The 25,878-nt window shown below is 36.7% G+C and overlaps 3 protein-coding genes across 5 annotated transcripts; 1 reads left to right on the forward strand and 2 right to left on the reverse strand.

The window, feature by feature from the left end:
* The first annotated feature begins 3,594 nt into the window (after positions 1-3,594).
* Positions 3,595-6,312, forward strand: LOC132805127 (chaperone protein dnaJ 15-like). 3 transcript variants are annotated; one of them, XR_009640489.1, is made up of 7 exons: positions 3,595-3,737; positions 3,855-3,949; positions 4,025-4,129; positions 4,285-4,335; positions 5,110-5,214; positions 5,620-5,857; positions 5,963-6,312. XR_009640489.1 is itself a non-coding variant. In XM_060819957.1 (4 exons), the coding sequence occupies exons 2-4, from the start codon at positions 3,896-3,898 to the stop codon at positions 5,146-5,148; spliced, it is 324 nt and encodes a 107-aa protein (XP_060675940.1). In that variant the 5' UTR covers positions 3,595-3,737; positions 3,855-3,895; the 3' UTR covers positions 5,149-5,480. The 3 variants fall into 3 exon arrangements, 2 of the variants coding, with proteins under 2 accessions (XP_060675940.1, XP_060675941.1); XM_060819957.1 differs by lacking the exons at positions 5,620-5,857; positions 5,963-6,312 and having other exon boundaries at positions 3,855-4,129; positions 5,110-5,480; XM_060819958.1 differs by lacking the exons at positions 5,110-5,214; positions 5,620-5,857; positions 5,963-6,312 and having other exon boundaries at positions 4,285-4,582.
* A 10,645-nt stretch (positions 6,313-16,957) lies between these two features.
* On the reverse strand, positions 16,958-18,805 carry LOC132805097 (uncharacterized). The gene is made up of 3 exons (XM_060819877.1): positions 18,502-18,805; positions 17,912-18,186; positions 16,958-16,964 (listed from the first exon to the last, which is right to left on the reverse strand). The coding sequence occupies exons 1-3, from the start codon at positions 18,760-18,762 to the stop codon at positions 16,958-16,960; spliced, it is 543 nt and encodes a 180-aa protein (XP_060675860.1). The 5' UTR covers positions 18,763-18,805.
* Positions 18,806-22,860: 4,055 nt separating this feature from the next.
* LOC132805098 (receptor-like protein EIX2) lies at positions 22,861-25,647 on the reverse strand. Its single transcript, XM_060819878.1, has one exon. The coding sequence runs from the start codon at positions 25,645-25,647 to the stop codon at positions 22,861-22,863; it is 2,787 nt and encodes a 928-aa protein (XP_060675861.1).
* Between the last annotated feature and the right edge of the window lie 231 nt (positions 25,648-25,878).

Consider the following 25,878-nt stretch of genomic DNA (forward strand, 5'->3'; position numbering starts at 1 on the left):
GAAGAAAGCATTCCTCCATCATCTTGAAGGCCTTGTTTGAACTTGAGGAGTGCTTGTCTCTCCTTCCCTATATATACACCGAGTGTTCTCAGAATAATCAATACCAAAACTCGAACCAAAAGCTGAAACTTTGCCTGCTACAATTGACAGAAGCACAAGTTTCAGCAAGAGCTGCAGGGGAAAACAGCCACCCATGTTATATATGGTAGTGATACATGAGTCTGAAAATTGGGAGAGTTAATAATATTTTGATGTAGCTCAAATTGAAAGAAATAAACCTTGTATAAGAAACACCATTCACCATATTTTCTATGGATATCGATCCCAAGGGCCAACGTTTCTCTCACTAATTTATTCTTTAACGTTTATCACACAAACGCACATTTTATTCAATTACAAGAATGATGGGATTGATACAAAAGTCAAAGAGTAGTCTTAATCGAGAAAATGAAGTCTCATCCCATATCATTTGCTTCTTGAACCTGTTTAAGAAATCAGGATTAGCCTTTGGACTTAGACTCTTGACAGTCGAGCTATATTTTCCCATTTAGCTTTTACTCATCTCTCATCCCTCACGTGCATTTTTCTTTTTCATTTTTTTTTGTTTTTTTTTTTTGTTGGGGCGTGGGTTTCATTTCACGTCCATTTACTCATGACTCATCATCTGGAAGTGCAAAATATTTTCTACGTTACTAAGCCCCCTACATTTTTTCTTTTTGTTCTCTACAATTGATTTTGTTTTCTTATTGGCGTGGGTTCCGCGTCCATGCATTTCACTATGGAAAATATTTTCTTTGCTAATGTCCTTAAGATAGAAAATTCCTGGAATACTTTTTGAAAATTTTATCAGCATAAAATCATCTCTTCAATCCAAAAGTGCTTGGGACTCCAAATGATTCGGTAAATAACATGATTATATATTATTGATTGAAAAATTTACAAGTTAACCTTTAAATGATTAAATGAAATTAATAATCTATTAATTAAATATTACCACCCTATTTGCAATGTCTAAATAAATTTGGCATTTCAAATATTATTATTATTTTAAAGAAGCATTATTATTGTTAATCTTCAACAACTAAAATTGTATAAAATCAACTAGGGGTCCAAACCTTTGGTTTACCATCTGGTAATTGAGGGTGAAAATTTTCTCTTTCCCTATACTTTAAATCCAAACATAGAATTTCACCCTTATTTTTAAAAGTAATTATTTTTTCATTTATAATTTTTGTTTATTTATTTATTTTTCTATTTCTTTAATGATGTGGCATTTCTACCAATAATAGATAGGAATGGAGGTAAAAATAAGACACATAATCCGGATACAAGACTGTAATATTTCTTATATTATCTTCTTCTTTTTTATTTTTATTTTTTGCTTTAAGTAATATTTCTTATATTATCACTGCTTTATAAGTACGTTATATATACAATATAGATATGAAAAAATTCTAGTACTCCCGGAGTACTGAATGAGTGGGAACTCCTTCCATTCATTGAATGACACGTGGACAATTTTATACATCAGCTTCATAACCACGTTGACATTCAAACGGAAAAAGCCTTTTCTCTTTCAATCGTCGTCAACAGGTTAGTCCATCTAATTTCCATCCAAAAAAAGCCAATCTCTTGGCCATCTTCAAACTTTTTTCTTCAATCAAATTGATTGAAGAGGTTTTTTATTCAATCAGTTCAAATGAATGTGGAAGAAACATTAGACTGCTGGAGAAAACCTCGAACAAACAAAAATAACTTAAAAGACCATTGAAGAAAATGTGAAAAAAGACCAGATTTACGATTTTTATTTTTTATTTTTTATTCTTTATTAAAAAAAAAAAAATGAAATATCAGATCTCACCATTAAGGGAAGAGGAGGGGGTTGCGGGGGAGGAATGCTTGGATGGAGGAAGAATTCAACAAGATTCCGAGAAAGTTTTTTCTTCTATGATTTTCACCGGTCAAACCACTTTCTCAACCAAATTTCAATAGAGTTTTTGATGGGTTACAATTTATGGTGTTGTTTTCTAATTGACAGCAGATGAATGAGGAGAAGATGAACTCTACCCCTTCAAATTTACGTTTGGAGCAGTTAAATTGGATAATCTGATATGGTTAAATTATCCAAATGTCATTCGTTGAATGGAAGGATTTCACACTAACGTCTTACTCCGGGATTACTAGAGTTTTTTTCCATATGGATATCGACTCATTGCCAATCATTGTACATATATATAACATGTTTAATGGTATATTTTAAAGCAGTAGCTTAACGTAATGATTCAGTTCTGTTTTTTTGTTTTCTTTTGTTTTCATATATATATGTCCTTGTTTTTCCATTGATATTTCACATCTGCAGCAATTGTTGTTTCGTCACCCAATTTGCTCCATGCTATGAATATGATATATATATATATATATATATATATATGCATGTTTATTCTATTTTTAAAGTTGTTACTATTTTGTCGCCAAGAAAGTTTTTACTTAACGAACTGAGTTCTTTTGAAGCTGTTAGTTAACGAACTGAATTTCATATATATGTCCTTGTTTTTCATTGATCTTCCACATCTGTATCAATAGTTATTTCGTCATCCCATGCAAAAGCTTTCTCCATGTGATGAATATGATATATATATATATATATATATATATGCATGTTTATTCTGTTTTTAAAGTTGTTTCTATTTTGTGGCGTTCCCTTTTTTCCACATATTCCACATCCTCATGTCCTTTTTTTTCCCATTTCTTCCACGTCTGCAGAAATCAGTTGTTTGGACCATCCCAAGCAAAAGCTGTTTTATGTGGTAGTTTTCATATATATATATATATATATATATATATTTGGGCTTTTCTAATTAAGGCTTTGTCGTTATGGCAAAATTGCATGACTTGTATACATACATATGTTCCAGCTCTATTTTTGTTTATTATTATTATTATTTGATGTGTTGTCGCCGGATTTTTCACCTCTTTACATGGAGAAAAACTTCAGTAATCCTACTCGCATGCATTTGTGGGACCTAGGTGCAAGTGCCCAACCAAATGCGAGGTGCACTAAGGTCTTTTTCCTTTCCATGGCCTGTAGTGACTAGTGAGCTCCTCAGCTAGAGAGGAAGATTAGTACTTGATAGGATTTACCAAAGTGTTAAATAATAGTGGTATACATTTATAGCTTAAATAGAGGGTGCTGACTTGTCGCAAAGGGCTGCGACCTATATCTAAGTGTAAAAAAGTGGGTCCCCCACGTGACCCCCAAAAGTGATGTTTTATATGGGCTTGGACTTGTTTCTCACATGGGCCTTTGACTCCTTCATTGATGTTTGGTTTTTAAGTTACACATTGGATTTATAGTTTTTAATGGGCTTAAACTAGGTAAAAGATATGCCCACAGCATGTTGTGACACATTTTTCCCTTTGGGGAATTTGGCCCAATACCCCTATAGGACCGAGCTTCATGAATTTTGCCCCCTCAATTCATTTCTTTTTTGATCTACCCCTCCAATCTTTTAAAATCCCAAAATACCCTTATGTTTTTTTTTTATATGTTTTTTTCTTTCCTTTCTTCGACTTTTCCCCTCCATCTCTTTATCCTTAGGAGCCCTCTGTTTCCTTTCATGAATCGGCCGGATTGTAAGCGTAGAGACTGCACGTTTTGAAGGAGATGGTGAAGAGGCAACTCAGAGAGAAAACTGCAGGATTTTAGAGAGCCCTAGGAGCAGAAGCAGAAGCAACAGGTAGGCAACAGCTCTAATTTTGATTTTCTTTTAGTGGTTTTGGGAATTTTTTTTTTTGGGAGAAATTGTGAAAGTTGTGTTCTATTTTTTTTTTTTTTTTAATAACGATGGTGGTAGGCATTTCTTGCTGAGAGATATGTATGATGATATGATGCTGGATGGAGTACAGCCAACTAGGGATACATTCCATTCTGTCATCAGTTAGTGGAAAGGTGCTTTCATGTTTGTTATCATGGACTTTCATTCTTTCTGGAATTTTCCGTTTGCTTGATTTTGTTTTGTTGCAGGTGGATAAGCAAAATGCTCATTTCTTTGGTGTTACGATCAACGAGCAACAAGCCAAGTGTGGTATTGTAGTAAGAGTTACTTCAAATGCACAAAGCAAATTTAAGGTATGTATATTTCATATTTTTGCATTTAAATTGTTTATATACCATGTTTGATGACTATGAACTCTCTCTCTCTCTCTCTCTCTCTCTGCATCTGCATTTTCTTTTGTGTTGCTGATGTGACATTAAATTTATAATCTAATTGCTTTATTTTCCAGTTACTTTATTTCGAGCAAGATGTGAATGGCGGTTATGGTTTGGCCCTACAGGTACCATATCTTCTTTCCTATTGTGTCTCCAATCCATTTTCCATTTTATAGTGCATATGATTTTTGCATTCTGAAAGCTGTCATGGTTGTTTAAAAAATTTGAAGCATAGATGGAGTCAACAGTGCCAATGATCATATACAATTGGTAGAAATGTTTTGTAATACTCTTGTCATGTTAAACTTTCTGCTGTTATATCCTTCAATTTCTAAGTACTATGCGTCTCTAATTTATTTTCAAAGCATAAAATTGTGGCTATGAAATTGTGATTTTGAATATCACACATGGGTAGAACTTAAAATTAGTAACCTACCTGTGAATGTGACAATGATGCTCAACTTCTCTTTTCAAGTGAATGCTTCTTCATCCAGCTTCCAATTTCCACACCAACCCTCTCCCCCCCACCACACCACCCCCCACCCCCCCCCCCCCCCCCCAAAAATGAAATCCACAGGTTTGGTCCTTGATGTATGTATTTGTATATATATGCTTCTTTTTTTTTTTTTCGTTTTTGTTTTTTTTCACATGGATCTGCATTAATTTTTATCTGCTGAATATTAGATTCTTTTAAGATTGGAAATTTTGTATAAAGTTACTTTGTGTTTTTATTTTTTATTTTTTTTTTCGCTAGCTATTACAATGTATTGCTTTGTGTTATAGGTTACTTTATACAACAGTTAGTTTGTTGATGTAGTGCAGATGAACTCTGTCACTGTTGAGTCGAGGCCAAAGTGCTTGGTTGGCATTATTTTTTATGGTTACCCTTCTTATTGTAGAATGTATGCAGAAGAAAGAAGTTACTACTTTTTCTCTAGGTGATTGATGAAATAGATGGAGCTCTTGGTGATGGCAAAGGTGCTGTGGAGGTTATTCTAAAGATGGTAATTGTGTGTTTTCCATTATTGAATGCTGCTTATTTATTAAATTTAATTGTCTGCACGCTTATTTGTGTTTTAATATAATTGTAGTTATAGTTATTTTATTACTATAATTGCTGTTGGTGATTAAATATTACTGCTTTCGTTGTTATCAGTTATTGTTGTCATGTATAATTCTTGTTTTCCTTAATGTTTAATGCAAACTGTCAGTTATTGCATTTACTTCATTATCAACATGAGAATCATAAGGGAAATTGACTGTTTAAACTCCATGGTTACACATTATATACGTTAACAGAAACGTCCATTTCTACCGAGGGTAATATATTCAGCTATGGTGGTTTTTATTTCCTAGTGCTCATTATATTTTTCACTTTTATTTTATGTTGTTCATATATTTTTGTGCAGATAAGAAGGCTCTCTAAAACCTTGCAGTTTTCTATCTGAGTCGCCTCTTCACCATCTCCTTCAAAACGCGCAGTCTCCACGCTTACAATCCGGCCGATGCGAAAGGAAACAGAGGGCTCCTAAGGTCTGGTTATGGATAAAGAGATGGCGGGGAAACGTCGAAGAAAGGAAAGAAAAAAACATATAAAAAAAAAACATAAGGGTATTTCGTTTCGTTTTCATGATTCCCTGGAAAATGGTACACCCGAAAGTTTATCATTCATATGGAGTTTCCTTTTCATGATTCTTTTCATGCAAACTAGATAGTATTTTTTGCTTATTGACAGCTAGTTGCTATCTGCAGGGTTCATATATTTGTTCAACCAACAGTTAATCGTGTTGTCAGCAGGTGATCCTTGACTACCATGGCTGATGTTTAATTGCTGTGACAATTTCAAGCCTTTCCATTTCTGATGGGGAACATTGGGTCAAGTCGGGATTGATACCAACAGAGGCTTTTGTAGGAGCTATAATATTATCTAGGAGCTGTAATATTCTCTAGGAGGTGTAATATTCTCTTGTTTTTATTCATAAAACACTTGTACAATTTCCTCTTGCTAATTCAGATTTTGTTTTTAGTTTTTGTACTTGATTCTCGTGTCAATATGATGTGTAAGGATCCAATTTCATTATTAAATTATCCATATTATTTGATATGTGGAGAAGCAATAAATAAGAAGGATGATAATTTAAATGGATGGTATCAATCACTTTTACATGAATGGCTCCATGGTAGTATGTCCAAATGAGACTTGTTAGGAGGGAATTAATAGTCTGGCTTTTGTAAACTATTTAAATACATGGATACCTATGAAAGTGTAAAGTAAAAATAACAGTTTTCTCATTGACTGTCTTGAATACAGGTGACAATATTAAAACAACTTTTTTGACCATCCCTCATTTCTATCTATCCCATTAACTTCTGTCCTGCTACCACATTAAATGTATACTGTGTCTTCCTCTCTCTTTCTCTTTTGTTGGTTGGGTACCTTTCAGCCTTCTTTCTTTGTATTGACGAACATTGCAGAAAATCCCAAAATCTCTTCAGTTCAGTTCACTCTCCCTGCATCATCTGAAAATATTCATTGTGGAGCCCATACACTTCAAAAGGATGTAATTAAATTGTACGTTTCTGCAGATCGGAGTTAACGATTACCTAGTATGTGGATATATATACATATATATATATATATATATACATAATTTGGCTTTATGCTACTTCTTTACATAATTTTTTTTATCATTTATAATAAATTTTTTCCATCTTAATGTTTTGAAATCATGAACTCCCAATAGTAAACATAAATGGCTTAATAAGTAAGCCAAAAAATAAATACAATATACTTCATATTAATTTTGTTAATTGATTTTATGAAAAAAATTTCCTAAAATATATTTTATGTACAGGTGATAGATAAAGTCAAAATCAAATAATGACTTAGCCTTATCACAATACTAGTAGTGAGGAAAAAGTATGAATTGGTACGAACAAAGGAGGCGTTATAAACTATGAACAAAAAATTAAATATAATATTATAAAAATGAATCAAAAATGTTTTGTTTGAATTCACAGAAAGATGATATCGAGGTCAAATTTAGAGCATTAGACCTTTCAATGGATCAATTTAATTAATAAATATATATATATATATATATTTATATATTAGCCTAAGAATAAGAATTTAATTAGTCAATATTGTATTAAAAAAATAACATTTACATGGTCAGAAAGGGAAAACATTGACCAACTACAAAACTCGTTTGTCTTCTCTATCCAGCAGCTAGTACCTTCTATCAGATTTCACAGGGTGTGTTATAAATATAAATATGTGTACATATATGGCAACATTTTTCCCTTAATCAGCATTTGTACTCATTTACATAAAATGCATTCCTATTTTATCTTTACTCATTTACTGAAAATGCATTTGTATTTGTATTTAAAATGCTATTCCAGTAGGCGTTAATAACATAATTGTTTGGCTTATTTTATGTACTCATTTACTAAAAATGTATTTGTATTTTTTCATTACTTTTGCTTCAGGATTATAGTTAAACCTTCCAGCAAAGATTCTACGATTGCAGAAGTAGATACTTAGTATGTTTTGAATTGGTAAACTCTTTGTGCTCAATGTCACAAATTTCAGTTTTACTGTTCTACGATGGAACATGGAGTGTATGTTCTGAAGGTACCTGGAGATACCAACATCAAAGAACGAAGATTATACATATCAAAAGGAATTGTACGTTGGCCGAACTTGAAGATGTTGTCTACAACGCTCTCAACTTAGATTCTACACAACATCAATTAATCTTCAAGTTCATATACCATGTGTGTTTGTCATGTGAGCCGTACGTTGTGGAAAATGATGAAGACCTACAAAGTTTTATAGAAGAGTATAGTTCACACAGACCTCAAGACAGATCTCCACTTATTGTTGATGTGTTATCCAGGGTTCCAAAGAGTATTGATACTGCTGGATGTGTTGTGAATAGGATACCTACAAGTTCAGGATTTATGACTATTGCCCCACTATATGTAGTTCCCGAGATAGCTACTTGTACCTCTGATGCCGACATGCAGTCCCTAGCGACCGAAATTCATGTGCCGAAAACTCAACCTGGATTCTCTGAAAATCAAATGTGTGAAAACAATGTGCAATCTATGGAACATGATCATGATAACGAGCACTTTGACATTAATGATTTGAATGAATATCGTGGACATGATTATGATCAAGATGAACAATTTGAGGTTGAGGTCAACACTGATCGTAGTGAAGATGGGTTACGAGACATTTGTTGGACCCAACATTCGGGACTTTCAGCTGGTGATAGTCGACATGGTGAGTCTCCTTATGGTAGTACTCCAATTGATAATGTGAATGATGATGTGCTTGCCTCTCCTTGTACCGAAAACCATTTGGACATTCGACAGGATTCGACGGCAACCATGGCTGAACGTAGGGTCAACCATCGCTTCTCATCCGTCAATGCCCATGAAATCATTCGAATCAACCAAATCTTTGCGAGTAAGAATGTGCTACAGAAGAATATTAGTCTTTATGCACTAAGGAGAAATTTTGAATTCAAGGTCAAGAAGTGAGATAGAGTCCGATATGAGGTTGTATGTGCAAACGACAATTGCGTGTGGCGAATGCGTGCTACCAAACTACATGGTGATAATACAGAGGCCTTCATGATTAGGGCCTTCAAAGATGAGCATATTTGCTCTTTAAATATCATGAAAAGGGATCATCGTCAAGCAACAAGTTCAGTTATCGGAGACATCATCCAGCCAATGTTTGATGGGATTTCAAGGCAATACAAACCTCGAGATATCGTGCATGACATTCGCTTTAATTACGGAGTAAACATAAGCTACAACAAAGCATGGGCCGCTAAGGAAGTTGCACTATCGGGTTTGTGGGGCACGCCAGAAGATTCATATGCAAAACTTCCTTTATGGAGTCACGTTTTGAAGAGCAAAAATCCGGGCACGTTTACTCGAATTGAAACTGATGATCAAAACAGATTTTTATATTTTTTCATGGCACTTGGAGCTAGCATTAGAGGGTTCCAGCATATGCGGAGAGTCGTAGTTGTCGATGGAACTACACTGAAGAATAGATATAGAGGTTTGTTATATATTGCATCATGTTTGGATGGGAACAATCAAATTTATCCACTTGCTTATGGAATAGGCCCTGGGGAGACGGATGCGGCTTACACATGGTTTTTTGAGTGCTTTAAAGAAGCATTTGGGGATGATCCGAATATAGCTTTTATATCGGATAGACACAAGAGCATTGCAAAAGCAATACGTACAGTTTTCCCTAATAATCACCATGGCCACTGCACATATCATCTTGGTACAAATTTACGTGCTAAGAAGTTTAAAGGTAATGTCAACGCGATTATATCAACTTTTAATGATGCAGCTAGAGCATATATTGTTGAGGATTTTGATAAGGCCATGCAGCTTTTAGAAGGGGTTAGTATTGAAGCTGTACAATATCTCAAGGATGCAAGTCCTTCAAAATGGGCTAGATCACATTTTCCGGGCAATAGATACAACATAATGACAACTAACATTGCAGAAAGCATGAACTCTGTGCTTATTGATGCTAGGGATAAACCTGTTTTGCCATTACTAGATCACATTCGTGATGTCTTGCAAAGGTGGTGGTATGAACGTCGAACTAACGCTGCTGCAATGCAAACTCCTGTTACTAATTGGTTGGAAAAAATCATGCAGGATCGCTCAAATAATGGCAGAGGCTTACGTGTTATGCCAATGAACTTATATGAGTTTCAAGTTGTTGGCCATGGCATGTTCATTGGAGTTGTTAACTTAGAAAATAAGGCGTGCTCATGCAAGGAATTTGACATTGATGGATTTCCTTGTGTCCATGCAATTGCAGCATGTAAGCATCGACATATTTCTCCATATTTCCTTTGCTCGGTGCATTACTCAGTTGACTCACTCCGTTATGCATATTCGGAAACCATATATCCACTTGGAGATAAATGTCAGTGGCATGCTCTAGATGATGTCATAAACCAGGTTGTACTTCCACCTCAAATTGGCAAACAGTCAGGAAGACCGAGAAAGAAGAGGATTCAATCTCAAGGAGAGGAGCGTCATCAATATAGATGCGGGAGGTGCAAACAGGTTGGTCACACCAGCCGATCATGCTCCCCCGCCATACCTCTTGATAGCACTAACAACCAACTGCACCACTGAAACGAACGCCCATCAATCGCATGATGCTATATTCAGACAATGAGGCCATGTGATGTGGTATGCGTGTGTATGAAATGTAGTCAGGAATGCAATTAGTTGGTCAACCGCGTAACATGTGTTTTGGCGTAATAGACGTTGGCTTTATGTGTTCTTTTATTGTCAAATTCATCTGTCATATTGTTTTGATAACATATCATTCCGTCTTCAATTTTTGGTTCAGTTGTTTGTATGTTTCTTACTATTGCATGGATGATATTACTGCCCAATGGTAATGACCAATGCATCATCGGTAATTGAGATTTGTACACCGTCGTAAAAGACTCACAACAATTCCATCCAGCAACTTCAATCATGTGTGTTCCAACCAATAACATGCTAAATGTAGCATTATTAAAGTGTATCAAATTTTGCAACAAAACTGATAACTGTTCACGCTCGGTAATTCCCGAGTAAATTGTCGGTAACCACCAAATTCCCTCTGGAAAATTTACCGACAGTTTCGTCGGTAATTCCCAAGGTTGTACAGTTCATTATATTTTACCAATTTTTTGGACAACACAAGGCCCCTAAGGTGTGTTGAATGCAAAAACATGCAAAACAGGGATTCTATAATTGTACTGAGGAAAGAAAATCCTAAAATTTAACAAAAGTATATCAAATTTTGCAAAAAAATAGATAACTATTCACGCTCGGTAATTCCCGAGTAAATCGTCGGTAACCACTAAATTCCCTCTGGAAAAAGTACCGACGGTTTCGCCGGTAATTCCCGAGGGTGTACAGTTCATCATATTTTACCAATTTTTTGGACCCCACAAGGCCCCTAAGGTGTGTTGAATGCAAAAACATGCAAAACAGGGATTCTATAATTGTACTACGGAGAGAAAATCCCAAAATTTATTAAAAGTGTATCAAATTTTGCAAAAAAATTGATGACTGTTCACCCTCGATAATTCCCGAGGATATCGTCGGTAAACTACAAATAACTTCTGGAAAAATTACCGACAGTTTCGTCGGTAATTCCCGAGGGTGTACAGTTCATTATATTTTACCAATTTTTTGGACAACACAAGGCCCCTAAGGTGTGTTGAATGCAAAAACATGCAAAACAGGGATTCTATAATTGTACTACGGAGAGAAAATCCCAAAATTTAATAAAAGTGTATCCAAAGTTTGCAAAAAATAAGCAAACTGTTCACCCTCGGTAATTCCCGATAAAATCGTCGGGAAACTATAAATGCCCCCTGGAAAAATTACCGACAGTTTCGACGGTAATTCCCGAGGGTGTACAGTACGTCATATTTTGCCAATTTTTTGGACCCCACAAGGCCCCTAAGGTGTGTTGAATGCAAAAAAATGCAAAACAGGGATTCTATAATTGTACTAAGGAGAGAAAATCCCAAAATTTAATAAAAGTGTATCAAAGTTTGCAAAAAATAAGCTAACTGTTCACCCTCGGTAATTCCCGAGGAAAGAGTCGGGAAACTACAAATGCCCTCTGGAAAAATTACCAACAGTTTCGTCGGTAATTCCCGAGGTTGTACGGTTCATTATATTTTACCAATTTTTTGGACCCCACAAGGCCCCTAAGGTGTGTTGAATGCAAAAACATGCAAAACAGGGATTCTATTGGAGTACTAAGGAGAGAAAATCCCAAAATTTAATAAAAGTGTATCCAATTTTGCAAAAAAATTGATGACTGTTCACCCTCGGTAATTCCCGAGGAAAGCGTCGGTAAACTACAAATGCCCTCTGGAAAAATTACCGACAGTTTCGTCGGTAATTCCCGAAGGTGTACAGTACGTCATATTTTGCCAATTTTTTGGACCCCACAAGGCTCCTAAGGTGTGTTGAATGAAAAAACATGCAAAAAAGGGATTCTATAATTCTACTAAGGAGAGAAAATCCCAAAATTTAATAAAAGTGTATCAAAGTTTGCAAAAAATAAGCTAACTGTTCACCCTTGGTAATTCCCGACGAAAGCGTCGGGATACTACAAATGCCCTCTGGAAAAATTACCGGTGATTTAGTCGGTAATTCCCGAGGGTGTACAGTGCATGACAGTTTCGTCGGTAATAACCTCTGGAAAATTTGATGTACTGTACACCCTCGGTAATTACCGACGAAACAATCGGTAATTTTCCAGAGGGTTTTTTTGGGATTACCGACGATTTCCTCGGGAATTACCGAGGGTGAACAGTTGTCAGTTTTTTTGCAAAATTTGATATGCTTTTATGAAATTTTGGGATTTCCTCTCCTTAGTACAATTATAGAATTAAATTTTGCATGTTTTTGCATTCAACACACCTTAGGGGCCTTCTGGGGCCCAAAAAATTAGCAAAATATGACGAACTGTAGACCTTCGAGAATTACCGACAAAACTATCGGTAATTTTTCCAGAGGGCATTTGTAGTTTCCCGACGATTTCGTCGGGAATTACCGAGGGTGAACAGTTAGCTTATTTTTTGCAAACTTTGATACACTTTTATTCAATTTTGGGATTTTCTCTCCTTAGTACAATTAGAGAATCCATGTTTTGCATGTTTTTTCATTCAACACACCTTAGGGGCCTTGTGGGGTGAAAAAAATTGGCAAAATAATACGCACTGTACACCCTCGGGAATTACCGACGAAACTGTCGGTAATTTTTCTAGAGGGCATTTGTAGTTTCCCGACGATTTCGTCGGGAATTACCGAGGGTGAACAGTTTGCTTATTTTTTGCAAACTTTGATACACTTTTATTCAATTTTGGGATTTTCTCTCCTTAGTAGAATTATAGAATCCCTGTTATGCATGTTTTTTCATTCAACACACCTTAGGGGCCTTGTGGGGTAAACAAAATTGGCAAAATAATACGTACTGTACACCCTCGGGAATTACCGACGAAACTGTCGGTAATTTTTCCAGAGGGCATTTGTAGTTTCCCGACGATTTCGTCGGGAATTACCGAGGGTGAACAGTTTGCTTATTTTTTGCAAACTTTGATACACTTTTATTCAATTTTGGGATTTTCTCTCCTTAGTAGAATTATAGAATCCCTGTTTTGCATGTTTTTTCATTCAACACACCTTTGGGGCCTTGTGGGGTCCAAAAAATTGGCAAAATATGATGTACTGTACACCCTCGGGAATTACCGAGGAAACTGTCGGTAATTTTTCCAGAGGGCATTTGTAGGTTCCTAACGATTTCGTCGGGAATTACCGAGGGTGAACAGTTTGCTTATTTTTTGCAAACTTTGATACGCTTTTATTAAATTTTGGGATTTTCTCTCCGTAGTACAATTATAGAATCCCTGTTTTGCATGTTTTTGCATTCAACACACCTTAGGGGCTTTGTGGGGTCCAAAAAATTGGTAAAATATAATGAACTGTACACCCTCGGGAATTACCGACGAAACTGTCGATAATTTTGCTAGAAGGTATTTGTAGTTTACCGACGATTTCCTCGGGAATTACCGAGGGTGAACGGGCATCAATTTTTTTGCAAAATTGGATACACTTTTATTAAATTTTGGGATTTTCTCTCCTTAGTACTCCAATAGAATCCCTGTTTTGCATGTTTTTGCATTCAACACACCTTAGGGGCGTTGTGGGGTCCAAAAAATTGGTAAAATATAATGATCTGTACAACCTCGGGAATTACCGACGAAACTGTCGGTAAATTTTCCAGAGTGTATTTGTAGTTTCCCGACTCTTTCCTCGGGAATTACCGAGGGTGAACAGTCATCAATTTTTTTGCAAAATTTGATACACTTTTATTAAATTTTGGGATTTTCTCTCCGTAGTACAATTATAGAATCCCTGTTTTGCATGTTTTTGCATTCAACACACCTTAGGGGCCTTGTGGGGTCCAAAACATTGGTAAAATATGATGAACTGTACACCCTCGGGAATTACCGACGAAAATGTCGGTAATTATTCCAGAAGGAATTTAGTGGTTACCGACGATTTCCTCGGGAATTACCGAGGGTGAACAGTGATCAATTTTTTTGCAAAATTTGATATACTTTTATGAAATTTTGGGATTTTCTCTCCTTAGTACAATTTTAGAATCCCTGTTTTGCATGTTTTTGCTTTAACACTCGTTATGGGACTTGTGGGGCCCAAAAAATATGTAAAATGTGATGGACTGTACACCCTTGGGAATTACCGATGAAAAAATCGATAATTTTTCGAGGGAATTTGGCGGTTACCGACGTTTTCCTTGGGAATTATGGAGGGTGAACAAACATCCCATTTTTTGGCAAAATTTGATACACATTTATTAAATTTTGGGATTTTCTCCACTTATTATAATTTTAGAATCCCTATTTTCCATGTTTTTGCATTCAACACACATTATGGAACTTGTGGTGCCCAACAAATTGGTAAAACTTGATGGACTGTACACATTCAGAAATTACTGACGAAATCGTCGGTAATTTTTCCAGGGTTTATTTGTTGGTTACGAAAAAGCGTTTCTGTAATTACCGATGGTGAATCGGGAATTATCGATGCACCATCGATAATCATCTTTCCTTTAATTTTTACCACAACCGAGGGTTTTTTTTATCTTTTATCTTTTTTCTTTTTTTTTCAATGGTTGTCATTAGTAAAGATAGGTTCAGCATATTAAGATAACATTAGTATAACATTAGTATAGACCGTCATAACATTAAACATACGATCTACATTGAAAGTTTATTAAAGTACAAATCAACAGCATATTTTTTTCTAAAAAACATAATGTCTTGCGGACCAAATGAAGGGTTCTCCTCACTACTCATGTATTCAATAAATTTTAGAGCGTAGACGCCACAATCACCCCTGCAGAATAGCATTAATGATTAGCATTAATGAAAACCAACTACGTGTATTTTCACACGTAACCACAATAAAAAACAGCAGCAATACAAGTTGTTTGAAATGGCAACACATTCATACCCATTATCTTGGCGGGGTGCATCTTTGATCATGGTCATCGTGAATGGATCTAAAGTGGAAGACACATCCGGATTCTTCCCGTAATATCCCCCATCCCTCAATAGGTAATGCAGCATATACGTAAGGCATTCCGCATTCTTCAACTCTCTATTCTGGACATATTTATTTCCCATATTTGGATCGTATAAATCAATATGCCGGGCCTTCAAGTCCACACATGCTGCCAACCAATGCGCGCCTCCATTGTTGACAGGGATGTACACCTGCAAATTAGAACATAACCTTATTATCCACAAAATGGGAAACTTAGTGAGAATGTTTTTCAATATATGTATGGACTTACATAATCACATATCCGCCACGACACGCTAGGTTTGGGTGACCTCCCACGCACATAGTTACAAAAGGTCGCATCACATGAATATGTGCTACGAGATGCCCTCCATATGGGATAACGCCCTTTGATGGATGACTGCCAAATAATGAAATATATACAATATAAAATATCATCAATATAACATTAAGCAATGCAGTAACATCCCATCATCTTACCCAAAATAACACGTCTAATATGGCACAGGTGTTGGTGAACATCTTCTCATTATCAAACCGCCTTTTTTGTATGAAATACAAAATAGTGTCAATATGCTGCAAAACCACATTAAAGGAAATAAGTAACAAGTGCGAGGTGATAAATAAAACATCATTCCAAACATAGGACCACAATGATTTTACATGAACATAAAACATATAACTTACATCGGAATTTAACCATCCTTCATCGGTCAGTAGCTCAGCAAAAAATTCCTTTCCCACCGTCATATAAGATGTACACACGGTTGCTTCCTTCGGTGCCACCCTATACCACTCATCGAATGCCCTCTCCTTTGATGCATCAATAGGTCAAGTAAGATTAAATTTGACCTTCTTTTTACACGGGTCGGTGTAAGGAGAGATGACGTGATGTGACTGGTGGTAAACTCGACCGAATCGGCTTGTATCACCAACGTTATGCTTCCGATCTTCCACCTCAATCTCAGCTGATTGGTCATGATGTGGACTGTCAGCTGAAGCACCGATATCCCACCCGAAATGCAAAGGCCGATATGGCACCAAAGCCCAGGAATCCTCCACATAGGGTCCTCCAGGTACGATAGGCTCAAACGGTGTAGTACAATCATCATCCTTCTTCCTACCATTGGAACCGTCTATGGGTGCATCAAATTCTTCAGCTTGCTCTCCAACAGACAGTGCCACAGGGGATGATGGTCTAACCGAAGATGACGGTGAATGGCTATGCATATGATGCTCGGTCTGCAAAACACAATGATTATTTTTGCAGTTCCCAAACTCTAACAACAAATAATTGCTGAATTACAATATGTAATTTAATAATGCTGAAGCACTAAAGTAAAGTATACTAAGTTGTCTAAATGATACCTGATGCTTTTGTTGGTCAATAACAGAACTAAGCATCTTCCTTAACGCTGCCATCTCTTTATTTAATTCATCAACTTTTGCCTCCAAGCAAGCAAGCTAATCAATATCAATATCCAAAACATAAGTCAACATATATTAGTACAACATATGAAATACAAATTTGCGTGCAAGTAATAATTGCATACCCTGAAATTAGCATCTGGAGGGCCACTAGAATGCTCCTCAGCTTTGGACGCATCTTTAGCGCTAACATCTTTAGCGCCAACTATTGGTGCTACAATTGGAGGTGACGTGTAGCGAACTTCATGTATGTCAACTGCTATTGTTCGCCAGTAATCCATAGTCTTCTCCTCATCGGTAGCATCTAACCTCCAGTGCACAACATATTACATGCAATGAAGAAAGGAAAAAAAAAGTAAATTTGGAAACTGACTATGGTAATGTAACTTGAATGTAGTCGTACCATGTAGTCTAAACAAAATTTGCCTTACATTGCTATTGGAGGAGAACCAATTATGGACAGCAAAATGGTTCGGTTGCCTTGGAGTATGCCATCCAAGGATCCTCGGACAACGGGTTTCCAACCGGTCAGCAAATTGGTTACCAAAATCAGGGATTGCTTTAAACCCCCACACCTACAAAATACAAATTATAGGTTATTAAATATAAATTTTAAGTAAACGCTACATGTATTAAATATATTATCGTACCTGAAACACCAATGGAAAACCTTTTAGGTCATAATACTGTGATATATTCTTTACTGCACGTCCTCGTCCTTGTTGCTGGAATGCATTGTGGAATGAGTTGATCGTCTCCTTGTAGCTCAGAATGCCCCAAGGGTAGGAATTAAATACGTCGAGATCAGCAACCAAATCAATGAATTTTTTTTTTATTTGAACCTTCGGATCCGTTCCGAGTACACCATGAACTAAGAAATATAGTAATGCAATTCTAACAGCATCTCAATCATCCACAAAAAGTGTATCCTTGAATAGTCGTTCCAGTTCGGGCGGTTTCAAGTCACTCCTGTCATCTAGCAACCTCGTGCGCAGCTCATTTCCTTTGGAAATTTGCATATCATACATCGAAGGGTACCTACAAAACTTTAACCCACTAATGAGTGCGAATTCCCACTTCGTAAACCGCACTGTAGATCCACCAAAGTTAAACTCCAGTACTTCTGGATTGTTGGACACAACTTGTCTGCAAAGCAGGTGATGCACTAACTGACCAGAGAACCGGAGGTTCTTCATGTCAAGTAAGTGTCCAAAACATGTTTGTCTATACTTTTCGAGCTGCTCACTTGTGAGGACACTTGTAATTACTTTGTTCGCCCCTATTGGATTCCCGAATGAATGTGCCCTACCTTTATTTATATCGGCATCCTGCAACATCCGTTCCTTTGGAGCATCGATGGGCTGCAATATGAATTACATAAATGGAACTGACATCAACGATTTAATCATACCCTATTTTTCCACCCTAACTTGATAATAATAATTTCCAACTAAATCTTAAGACATATAGGTTCACATTTTTGCACAAGTGGTAATTACCGATGAAACCATCGGTAATCAACCTACAATGAACTAAAAAAAAAGCCCGATGGCCTATCGGCAATTACCGATGGCCATCGGGTGAAGTTTTTCTTCAGTTTTCACATTCATGAATAAATATTGTCACATGTCTTATCATTTACCGCACAAAACAACATAAATGAATATAAAACTTACCATATCAGATGGGGGAGAGGAAAGTGGAACGTGCCCTCGAAGTTTGGTGCTTTCCGTCTCAGATTTGGATTTCTGCCTAGTAGTACGTTGACGCTTAGAGTCGGGTGCTGCTGCTGTGCTACCACCGCGTCTCTTACTTTCCACCTTCTTAACTCCCTTCTTCGGTTGACGTCGCAAGTTCCTCTTTGGTGCCATTATAAAGTACAACCTACAAATGTACATTGACAACATTAATAAACTTTTATCTACCTTTAACAACATTGTCAACTATGTATACATACATGTATAAATATCCGCAATCCTCAATTTCATACGCTCTCTTCCTAAGGATATTGTGCATGCCATAACATTTATTGAACATTTAATGTATAGCAGTGTGCATGCCATCTAAATCTTTCTATCTTCTTCTTCTTTAATTTTTTATTTTTTTCTTTTTTGGGGATAAAGTGTTTGCGTGTTTGCTTCTAGCTAACCATGTACCTAAAATTTTATGCATCGATCTTCTCTCTCTCTTTCTCTCTCTCTCTCTCTCTATATATATATATATATATATCTATACCTTTAGAAAGTACCAACTCTGGAATTCTCAACTTCAATTCTAATTAATCATAAAGTATTTTTCTTTTTTCTCCTGGTCAAGGGCCACCACCAGGAAATCCAAATCCGGGTTGGGGCACACCAACAGGGAACCAAGGGAAATGGGGAAGCGAACGGAATCATAATGCAGATAGATACTCAAATCAGAGGGATAGAGGATCTCACGGTGGGGATTCTGGTTATGGTGGGGGTAATAAACCTTGGAACAGGCAGTCATCGTTTGGTAATGGAGGGGGAGGGGGAGGGGGAGGTTCTTCAAGGCCTCCGTTTAAGGGACAGAGAGTTTGCAAGTATCATGAGAGTGGTCATTGCAAGAAGGGTGCTTCTTGTGATTATATGCACACTTGAGAGGTTTTAGTTTTAACATATCCATAGCAATAGCATCAGCCAGCAGAGGAAGAGCACTTTGATACTGTACAGTTTATTCCCCATTGGAGAGTTTTGACATGTATAAGCATTTTTTCTGTTCTATTTATTTGTAGAACAAAGTGCAGTCTTCTAGTAGTCGGCGACCTCACTTCTTTTTGCTCTCTCTCTCTCTCTCTCTCTCTCTCCCCCCCCCCCTCCCTCTCTCTCTCTCTCTCTCTCTCCCCCCCCTCCCTCTCTCTCTCTCTCTCTCTCTCTCTCTCTGATATATATATATTATGGTAATTTAAGGGTTTCAGCATGTGTTGGAATTTGTGGAAAGGATGGGTATGTTGATGTTGCTGCTTGTAAGGGTCCTTTTGGTCTTAGTCAACAACCGTTAAAACATATTACCTTTATCTAGACAGGATGCTTTTATCCTTTTTGGATCAAATAAACGGCATCCTAGTTTTCATACATATTTGTGACACAAAATTCATAATATATTTCATTATTTTGTATATGAATACAAGGAAAAAAACCTAATATTAAAAAACGACGTGTCGTCTGGGTGTCGTTCATCCCAGACGACATGTCGTTCAATCCATCTTCAACCCTTGTCCGGGTCGACCCGAACCCGCCTAAACCAGTACCGACCCGATTCTTGACCCAGTTATTTCTTCCACCTCCGGCCACCGATCAAGGCCAAACCGGTCCCATTTTTTTCCTCTCTTCATTTCCTACTAATGCCCAATATCAATCTATTCTAAATCTTCAAAAAATAAACCCGCCTAAACCAGTACCGACCCGATTCTTCACCCGGTTATTTCTTCCACCTCCGGCCACCGATCAAGGCCAAACCGGTCCCATATTTTTCCTCTCTTTATTTCCTACTAATGCCCAATATCAATCTATCCTAAATCTTCAAAAAATATAAACACAAAAAATATAAATAAAAACCCACACTCCACGGCAACGAAAGAAATAAACATAAAGCCAAATCCACACAAAAACAACCCACACCGATCCCACGGCAACAAATAAACAAAAAGATTTAACCAATTACCTTATTCCCTGTCCTGAGATGAGATCCTAATGTTTGGCTTTTCCACGACAGCTTCGGTTTGGTTGTTTGTATTTGTGTGTTCGTGTAAAGCCGTTTGTTTGCTTTTTTTGTATTTTTGTATTTGTATGAAAGTGTAAAGACGTTTAGAAAAGGAAAAGTTGATTTTTGTTTGGTTTTAAAAATAAGAGGATATGTAAGTAATTGTTTTTTGTTTGAAGGTTATAAGGGATATTAAGGGGTAGATCAAAAAAGAAATGAATTGAGGGGGCAAAATTCATGAAGCTCGGTCCTATAGGGGTATTGGGCCAAATTCCCCTTTCCCTTTCTTTCCCTTGTTCAAGATTCATGTCTCGGTCGCGTAATTAATCACCCTGTTTCGTTTAAGGTGCTCTGACTTCAGGTACCAGCTTTTCACAATTTGAGGAGAAAAAAAAAATATATATATATATATATATTTTTTTTTTAACCGTTAAGGCACCCTCAAAAAAGGTCTGTATATGTCTCTTTGAATGAGTTTTGCGATGATGAACAGGGAAGTTTGTGTGCCTAGATGCCAGGATATGGCTATGCATAAACCTTAACTGTAAATAGACATGTCCGCTCGGCCACAAATTAGTGGATGGCCTGCACATGATTATAAGCTCTAGTCTTTTTCGGCCCGGATGAGACTAGCATTTTCAGCCTGGGGTCAGATGGAAAGGCAAATTCGTTTGCATTGTTTGAATTTAATCAGCACTACTAGAATCGCGTTGACAGGCAGTGAGACACTGTCCTTTTATCTCTTGAAAATTGTATGTGCTAGAGTTCTACCATTTTATTCCAATTGTATACTTACTTACACAGAATTGGTTATGCAATTCCAGATTTTTTAATGGAGTTTGCAAAGCCAAGGTCTAAGTGCTTTGGTCAAGGAATTGTAGCAGGTACACGCAATACTTGGCACCATAGTATCAACAACGGATATATTTCTTATTGCACCAGATTGACCGACCTTTTTCAATGGCTAGTTTAGCATAGGCAGTTTTTTGTGGGATTGGGACTGAATAAACCTGTTACAATTTTATTGCTTAGCATATTCATACTGCAGAACGAGTGCCTTAGCAGATTGCTTATTGTTTAGCAGATTGCTTATTGTACAGTTTCCTTGAAACTACCTGTCATACTAATTAGACGTAGGGGACTGTAGTTGAATCTCCGATAGTTATGAAAGAAATCTCTGCGACATGCCTGTTGTAAAAATTTGTTATATAATACCCTAAATATTTTATCAAACATTGTAAAAATTCTTTTAGAATTTACATGTCAGACTACAAATTTTATTTCCTCAAGAAAAAAAATATCTTTTCCTCAAGAAAAAAAATATCTTTCTCCATTTTTTTAAAAATATCTTTCACCATTGAAATTAATTTTTCATACAACAAAACGGAAAAAAAATTAATTTCTATATAGTTTTTGAATTTATTACATGTAAAATATTTATCCTTTTAAATATTATTTCTATTATATAACCATTTCATTATTTTATATCACTACACCATAGTAGTTGAATAGAAAATATAAATTATTAATTATGCATTTGTTTATGAATAACTAATTTTTAGTTTTATTATCAATAATGATAATTTAATTTCTTAAAAAATTGTTTTTAATTGTGCCCTTTGACAAATTTTCTGGATCCTCCACCGCTTTCGACAAGACCATTTGTTTTCTTCATGGGTGTGTGAACCAGAGAGGAAGAGTCAGTGGTGAACCATTTTTTTTTCTTTTTTTTTTTTTTTTCTCTCAATCGGTAGGTGGTGATAGGGCTTCCATATTTCTCAGAAAAAAAAAAAAAAAAAACAAAAGGAGTGGAAATAATGCACACATATAGGCATGGAAATGTTTTGCACACATATAGGCATGGAAATGTTTTGCCGGACAGAACCAAGTATTTTCCTCTTTGTTGGAAAGAAAAAAGGTAAAAAAGACAAAACTTGTTAGGTAAAATGAACATTCATTAAGCCGTTCAGATCAAACCCACGTTATAAATTTATAAATGACCTTTAAGGGGTCAACTATGAAATTGTAACTTCATGTTTTTTGTCCCGGGTCTCTCTTTAATTATTGTTATTATTATTTTTATTATTAATTATGGATGAAATTCCATGCTAGACTAGAAAGCAAATCAAAACTTGAAAGACGAATTACATAACACTACTACAAAAAAAAGGATGAGCACACACAAAGAAAAAATAAAACAAAGCTTGCATGCAGAAGTTATTCTCGCAAAGGCCGTGGCAACCATAGTTTCACTAAACAAGTATGCACTTAGGCGAATAACACTCAAGTAATTTCAGCAATGAATTTATGGCTTACCCACCAGTGATTCTGACATGAATTCTGGCTCCCAATTCGTCTATGTACTGAGCATAAGAATGATTCCAACATACATCCAGCAGTAACAATCCACAAACTCCCGAAAACGACAGAATGAATCCAATTCCTGCACTCTGGTAACAAAACCATGAATGTTCAATATTAGTATTTGCAACTTCTGGTATGTCAGGTTCCTCATCTCCAGGACACTTCTTTGGAAGGGGGACGCCACAAAGATCTGGATTTTCTTCGAATGCAGATTTGTTGAAGCCCTGCAGTTGTGTACCAGTTGGTATTCTACCTGACAGATTGTTATCAGACAAATCCAAGGTACCTAGATGGGTCAAATGGGACAGGCTAGAAGGGATTCCACCTGAAAGTTGATTCCTTGATAAGTCGAGAGAATCCAGTTGCTTCAACTTGCTAATTTCTTGAGGGATGGTTCCTGTCAACCAATTTCCGGACAGATTCAAACCGATAAGTCCAGTAAGATTTGTTAGTTCAACTGGAATGTACCCTGTTAAGTTGTTACTTGAAAGATCCATGGCTTTTACTAGTCCAAGATTTTTACTATAAACTAGCCCCATTTTCTTTAGTATCAGGAGAACGTTGTCGATATATTCAGAAACATAATATCCAGCAGATCCGTCTGCATTGTAGTATATGTAGGTCGAGGCATAAGAATATCCTATTGTTGCATCAAATGGGCTATGTTGTTCAGCCATGGAGGTGATGTTATTGAGGCATTGTGGTATAGCTCCTGAAATTTTGTTATGAGAAAGATCCAACACCTGAAGAGATGTTAGATGACATAGCTCCGGAGGTATGCTTCCACTGAACAAGTTTGAACGTAGGACAAGAATCCTCAAGTATTCTGTTTCCCCAACCCATGCTGGTATGCTTCCAGTTAATCTGTTTTCTCCGACATCTATTACCTCCAATCTCTTGCATTCCCCCAAAGAATAAGGTAGTTCCCCAACAAAACTGTTGTTGCCTAAATGCAATGTATTAATTCGTTGAGCCAATCCTATGGAATTAGGAATTGTCCCAGACAAATTATTATTTGCCATATTAAGCACAACCAACTTGTCTAATGCTGTCCAACAGTCGGGAAGGCTTCCAAACAGCAAATTATTGGAAAGGTCCAAGTAATTTAAAGTTACAGTACTCATTGTACATAAGAAGGATACAGATCCATGGAATGAATTATTGGAGAGATTTAGTGTTGTTATATTTGAAGGAAATGCTGATAGAGGACCACTGAACTTGTTATGACTCAAATCTATACCAGGGAAACCAACAAACCTTGAGGACAAGTCTGGCACCGTGCCCTTGATCTGGTTGTAAGATAGATTCAAATATCTCAACTTGTAAGATATGTCCCAAAACCATTCGGGAATGATGTCTGAAATACCTGCATTAGAGATATCAAGGTACGACAAATTCTTTTGGGTTTGGAGCCATTGAGGAAATGCTGATCCCAATATTCTGCAGGAGCTCAATCTCAAAGTGTCCAATTGAAATGTGGGAACCCAAGCTGAACTGAAGTTCAATGAGAATGAATTGTAAGAGAAATCCAACTCTTTTAGGAGGGAGCAATTCAACAAGTGGGCTTGGGTGATGGTGCCATCCAAAGAATTTGAAGAAACATCCAAAACCTCAAGCTTGGACAGCTTCCCTACACTTAAGGGGAGATTCCCATTTAAGTGATTGTTGGACAAACGCAACTCCTTCAAGGATGGGAGTTTTGCAAAATCAATAAGCACCTCTCCACTGAGATTATTTGATGATAAATTAAGTACCTGCAGACTCTGAAAATTCTCCAAGGATTTTGGTACGATCCTTTCTAGGTGATTGTAAGAAAGATCGAGATGAACAAGTGATATTGCTTTCTCCAAAGTGTGATGTGGAAATGAACCGCGTAAATCATTAAAAGAGAGGTCAAGAAAAACAAGGCTGTTGGCATGTCTCAACAACGAAGGAAATATCATGGAGGTGATTTGGTTATCACTGAGATCAAGGAATGAAAGTGAAGCAGAGGAATTAATATTGAATAGAGTTGGAGGAGGAGTCACAATGGAAAGCCCACATTCTCTTAGACTCAAATGCTGTAGAGAAGGGAGCATGTTAACCACTTGCAGCCAATCCACAGCCTTGCTCAGATTCACCCCGTCCATGGCCAAGTGTCTCAGAGATGGAAGATGGGAGAGCCAATCGAGATTTTTGGCCTCCAAGTCGGTGTTTCCCCTGAGATCAAGTGAAATTAAATTCGACAAATTTCCAAACTGGTTTGGTATTGTTCCACTCAAACCACCATAAGAGAGATTTAGATATCTCAAATTAGAGAAGGAAGTGATCAACTCTAGGAAGTTGGTGTTATTGAAATATAGGAAACTCAAGTCTAAATAATTCATATATTTCAACTCCAACAGTGCAGTGTTCATCCTACCACTTAAGATGTAGGTTTGGGGTTCAAAAGAGAATTCGTAAGAGCAAGTCTCCTCTGGGTGCAGATCAAGCATGACAACATGACCTCTTGAATTACTGCATCGGACTCCTTTCCAAGATGTGCAACAATCTTCAGTGCTTCCCCAGGAAGAAAGCGAACCTCCTTCGTCTTCAAGGCCCTGTTTGAACTTGAGGAGTGCTTGCCTCTCCTTCTGGATGCACCGAATATTGTTGGAATAATTAGTACCAAAACTTGAACCCAAAACTGAAACTGTGCCTGCTATAATTGATACAAGCACGAGTTTCAGCAAGAGCTCGTGAAAACAACCACCCATGGATATATGGTTGTAATACATTGAGTAATTTGTAAATGTGAGAGTTAATATAATATTTGATCTACTTCAAATTGAGAGAAATAACTCTTTTTATAACCATAAGGAGCAACCTTGCTCGTTCTATCTATGGATATCCCAAGACAGTACTTCAGTTTCCTTTTTGTAACACTTTAAAAAGTTTATTACACAAATACGTTAATTTTATTCACCAAGATTGATTCAAAAAAGCCA

Source organism: Ziziphus jujuba, chromosome 8 (assembly GCF_031755915.1).
Source record: "Ziziphus jujuba cultivar Dongzao chromosome 8, ASM3175591v1".
In the NCBI taxonomy this organism is placed as follows: Eukaryota; Viridiplantae; Streptophyta; class Magnoliopsida; order Rosales; family Rhamnaceae; genus Ziziphus; species Ziziphus jujuba.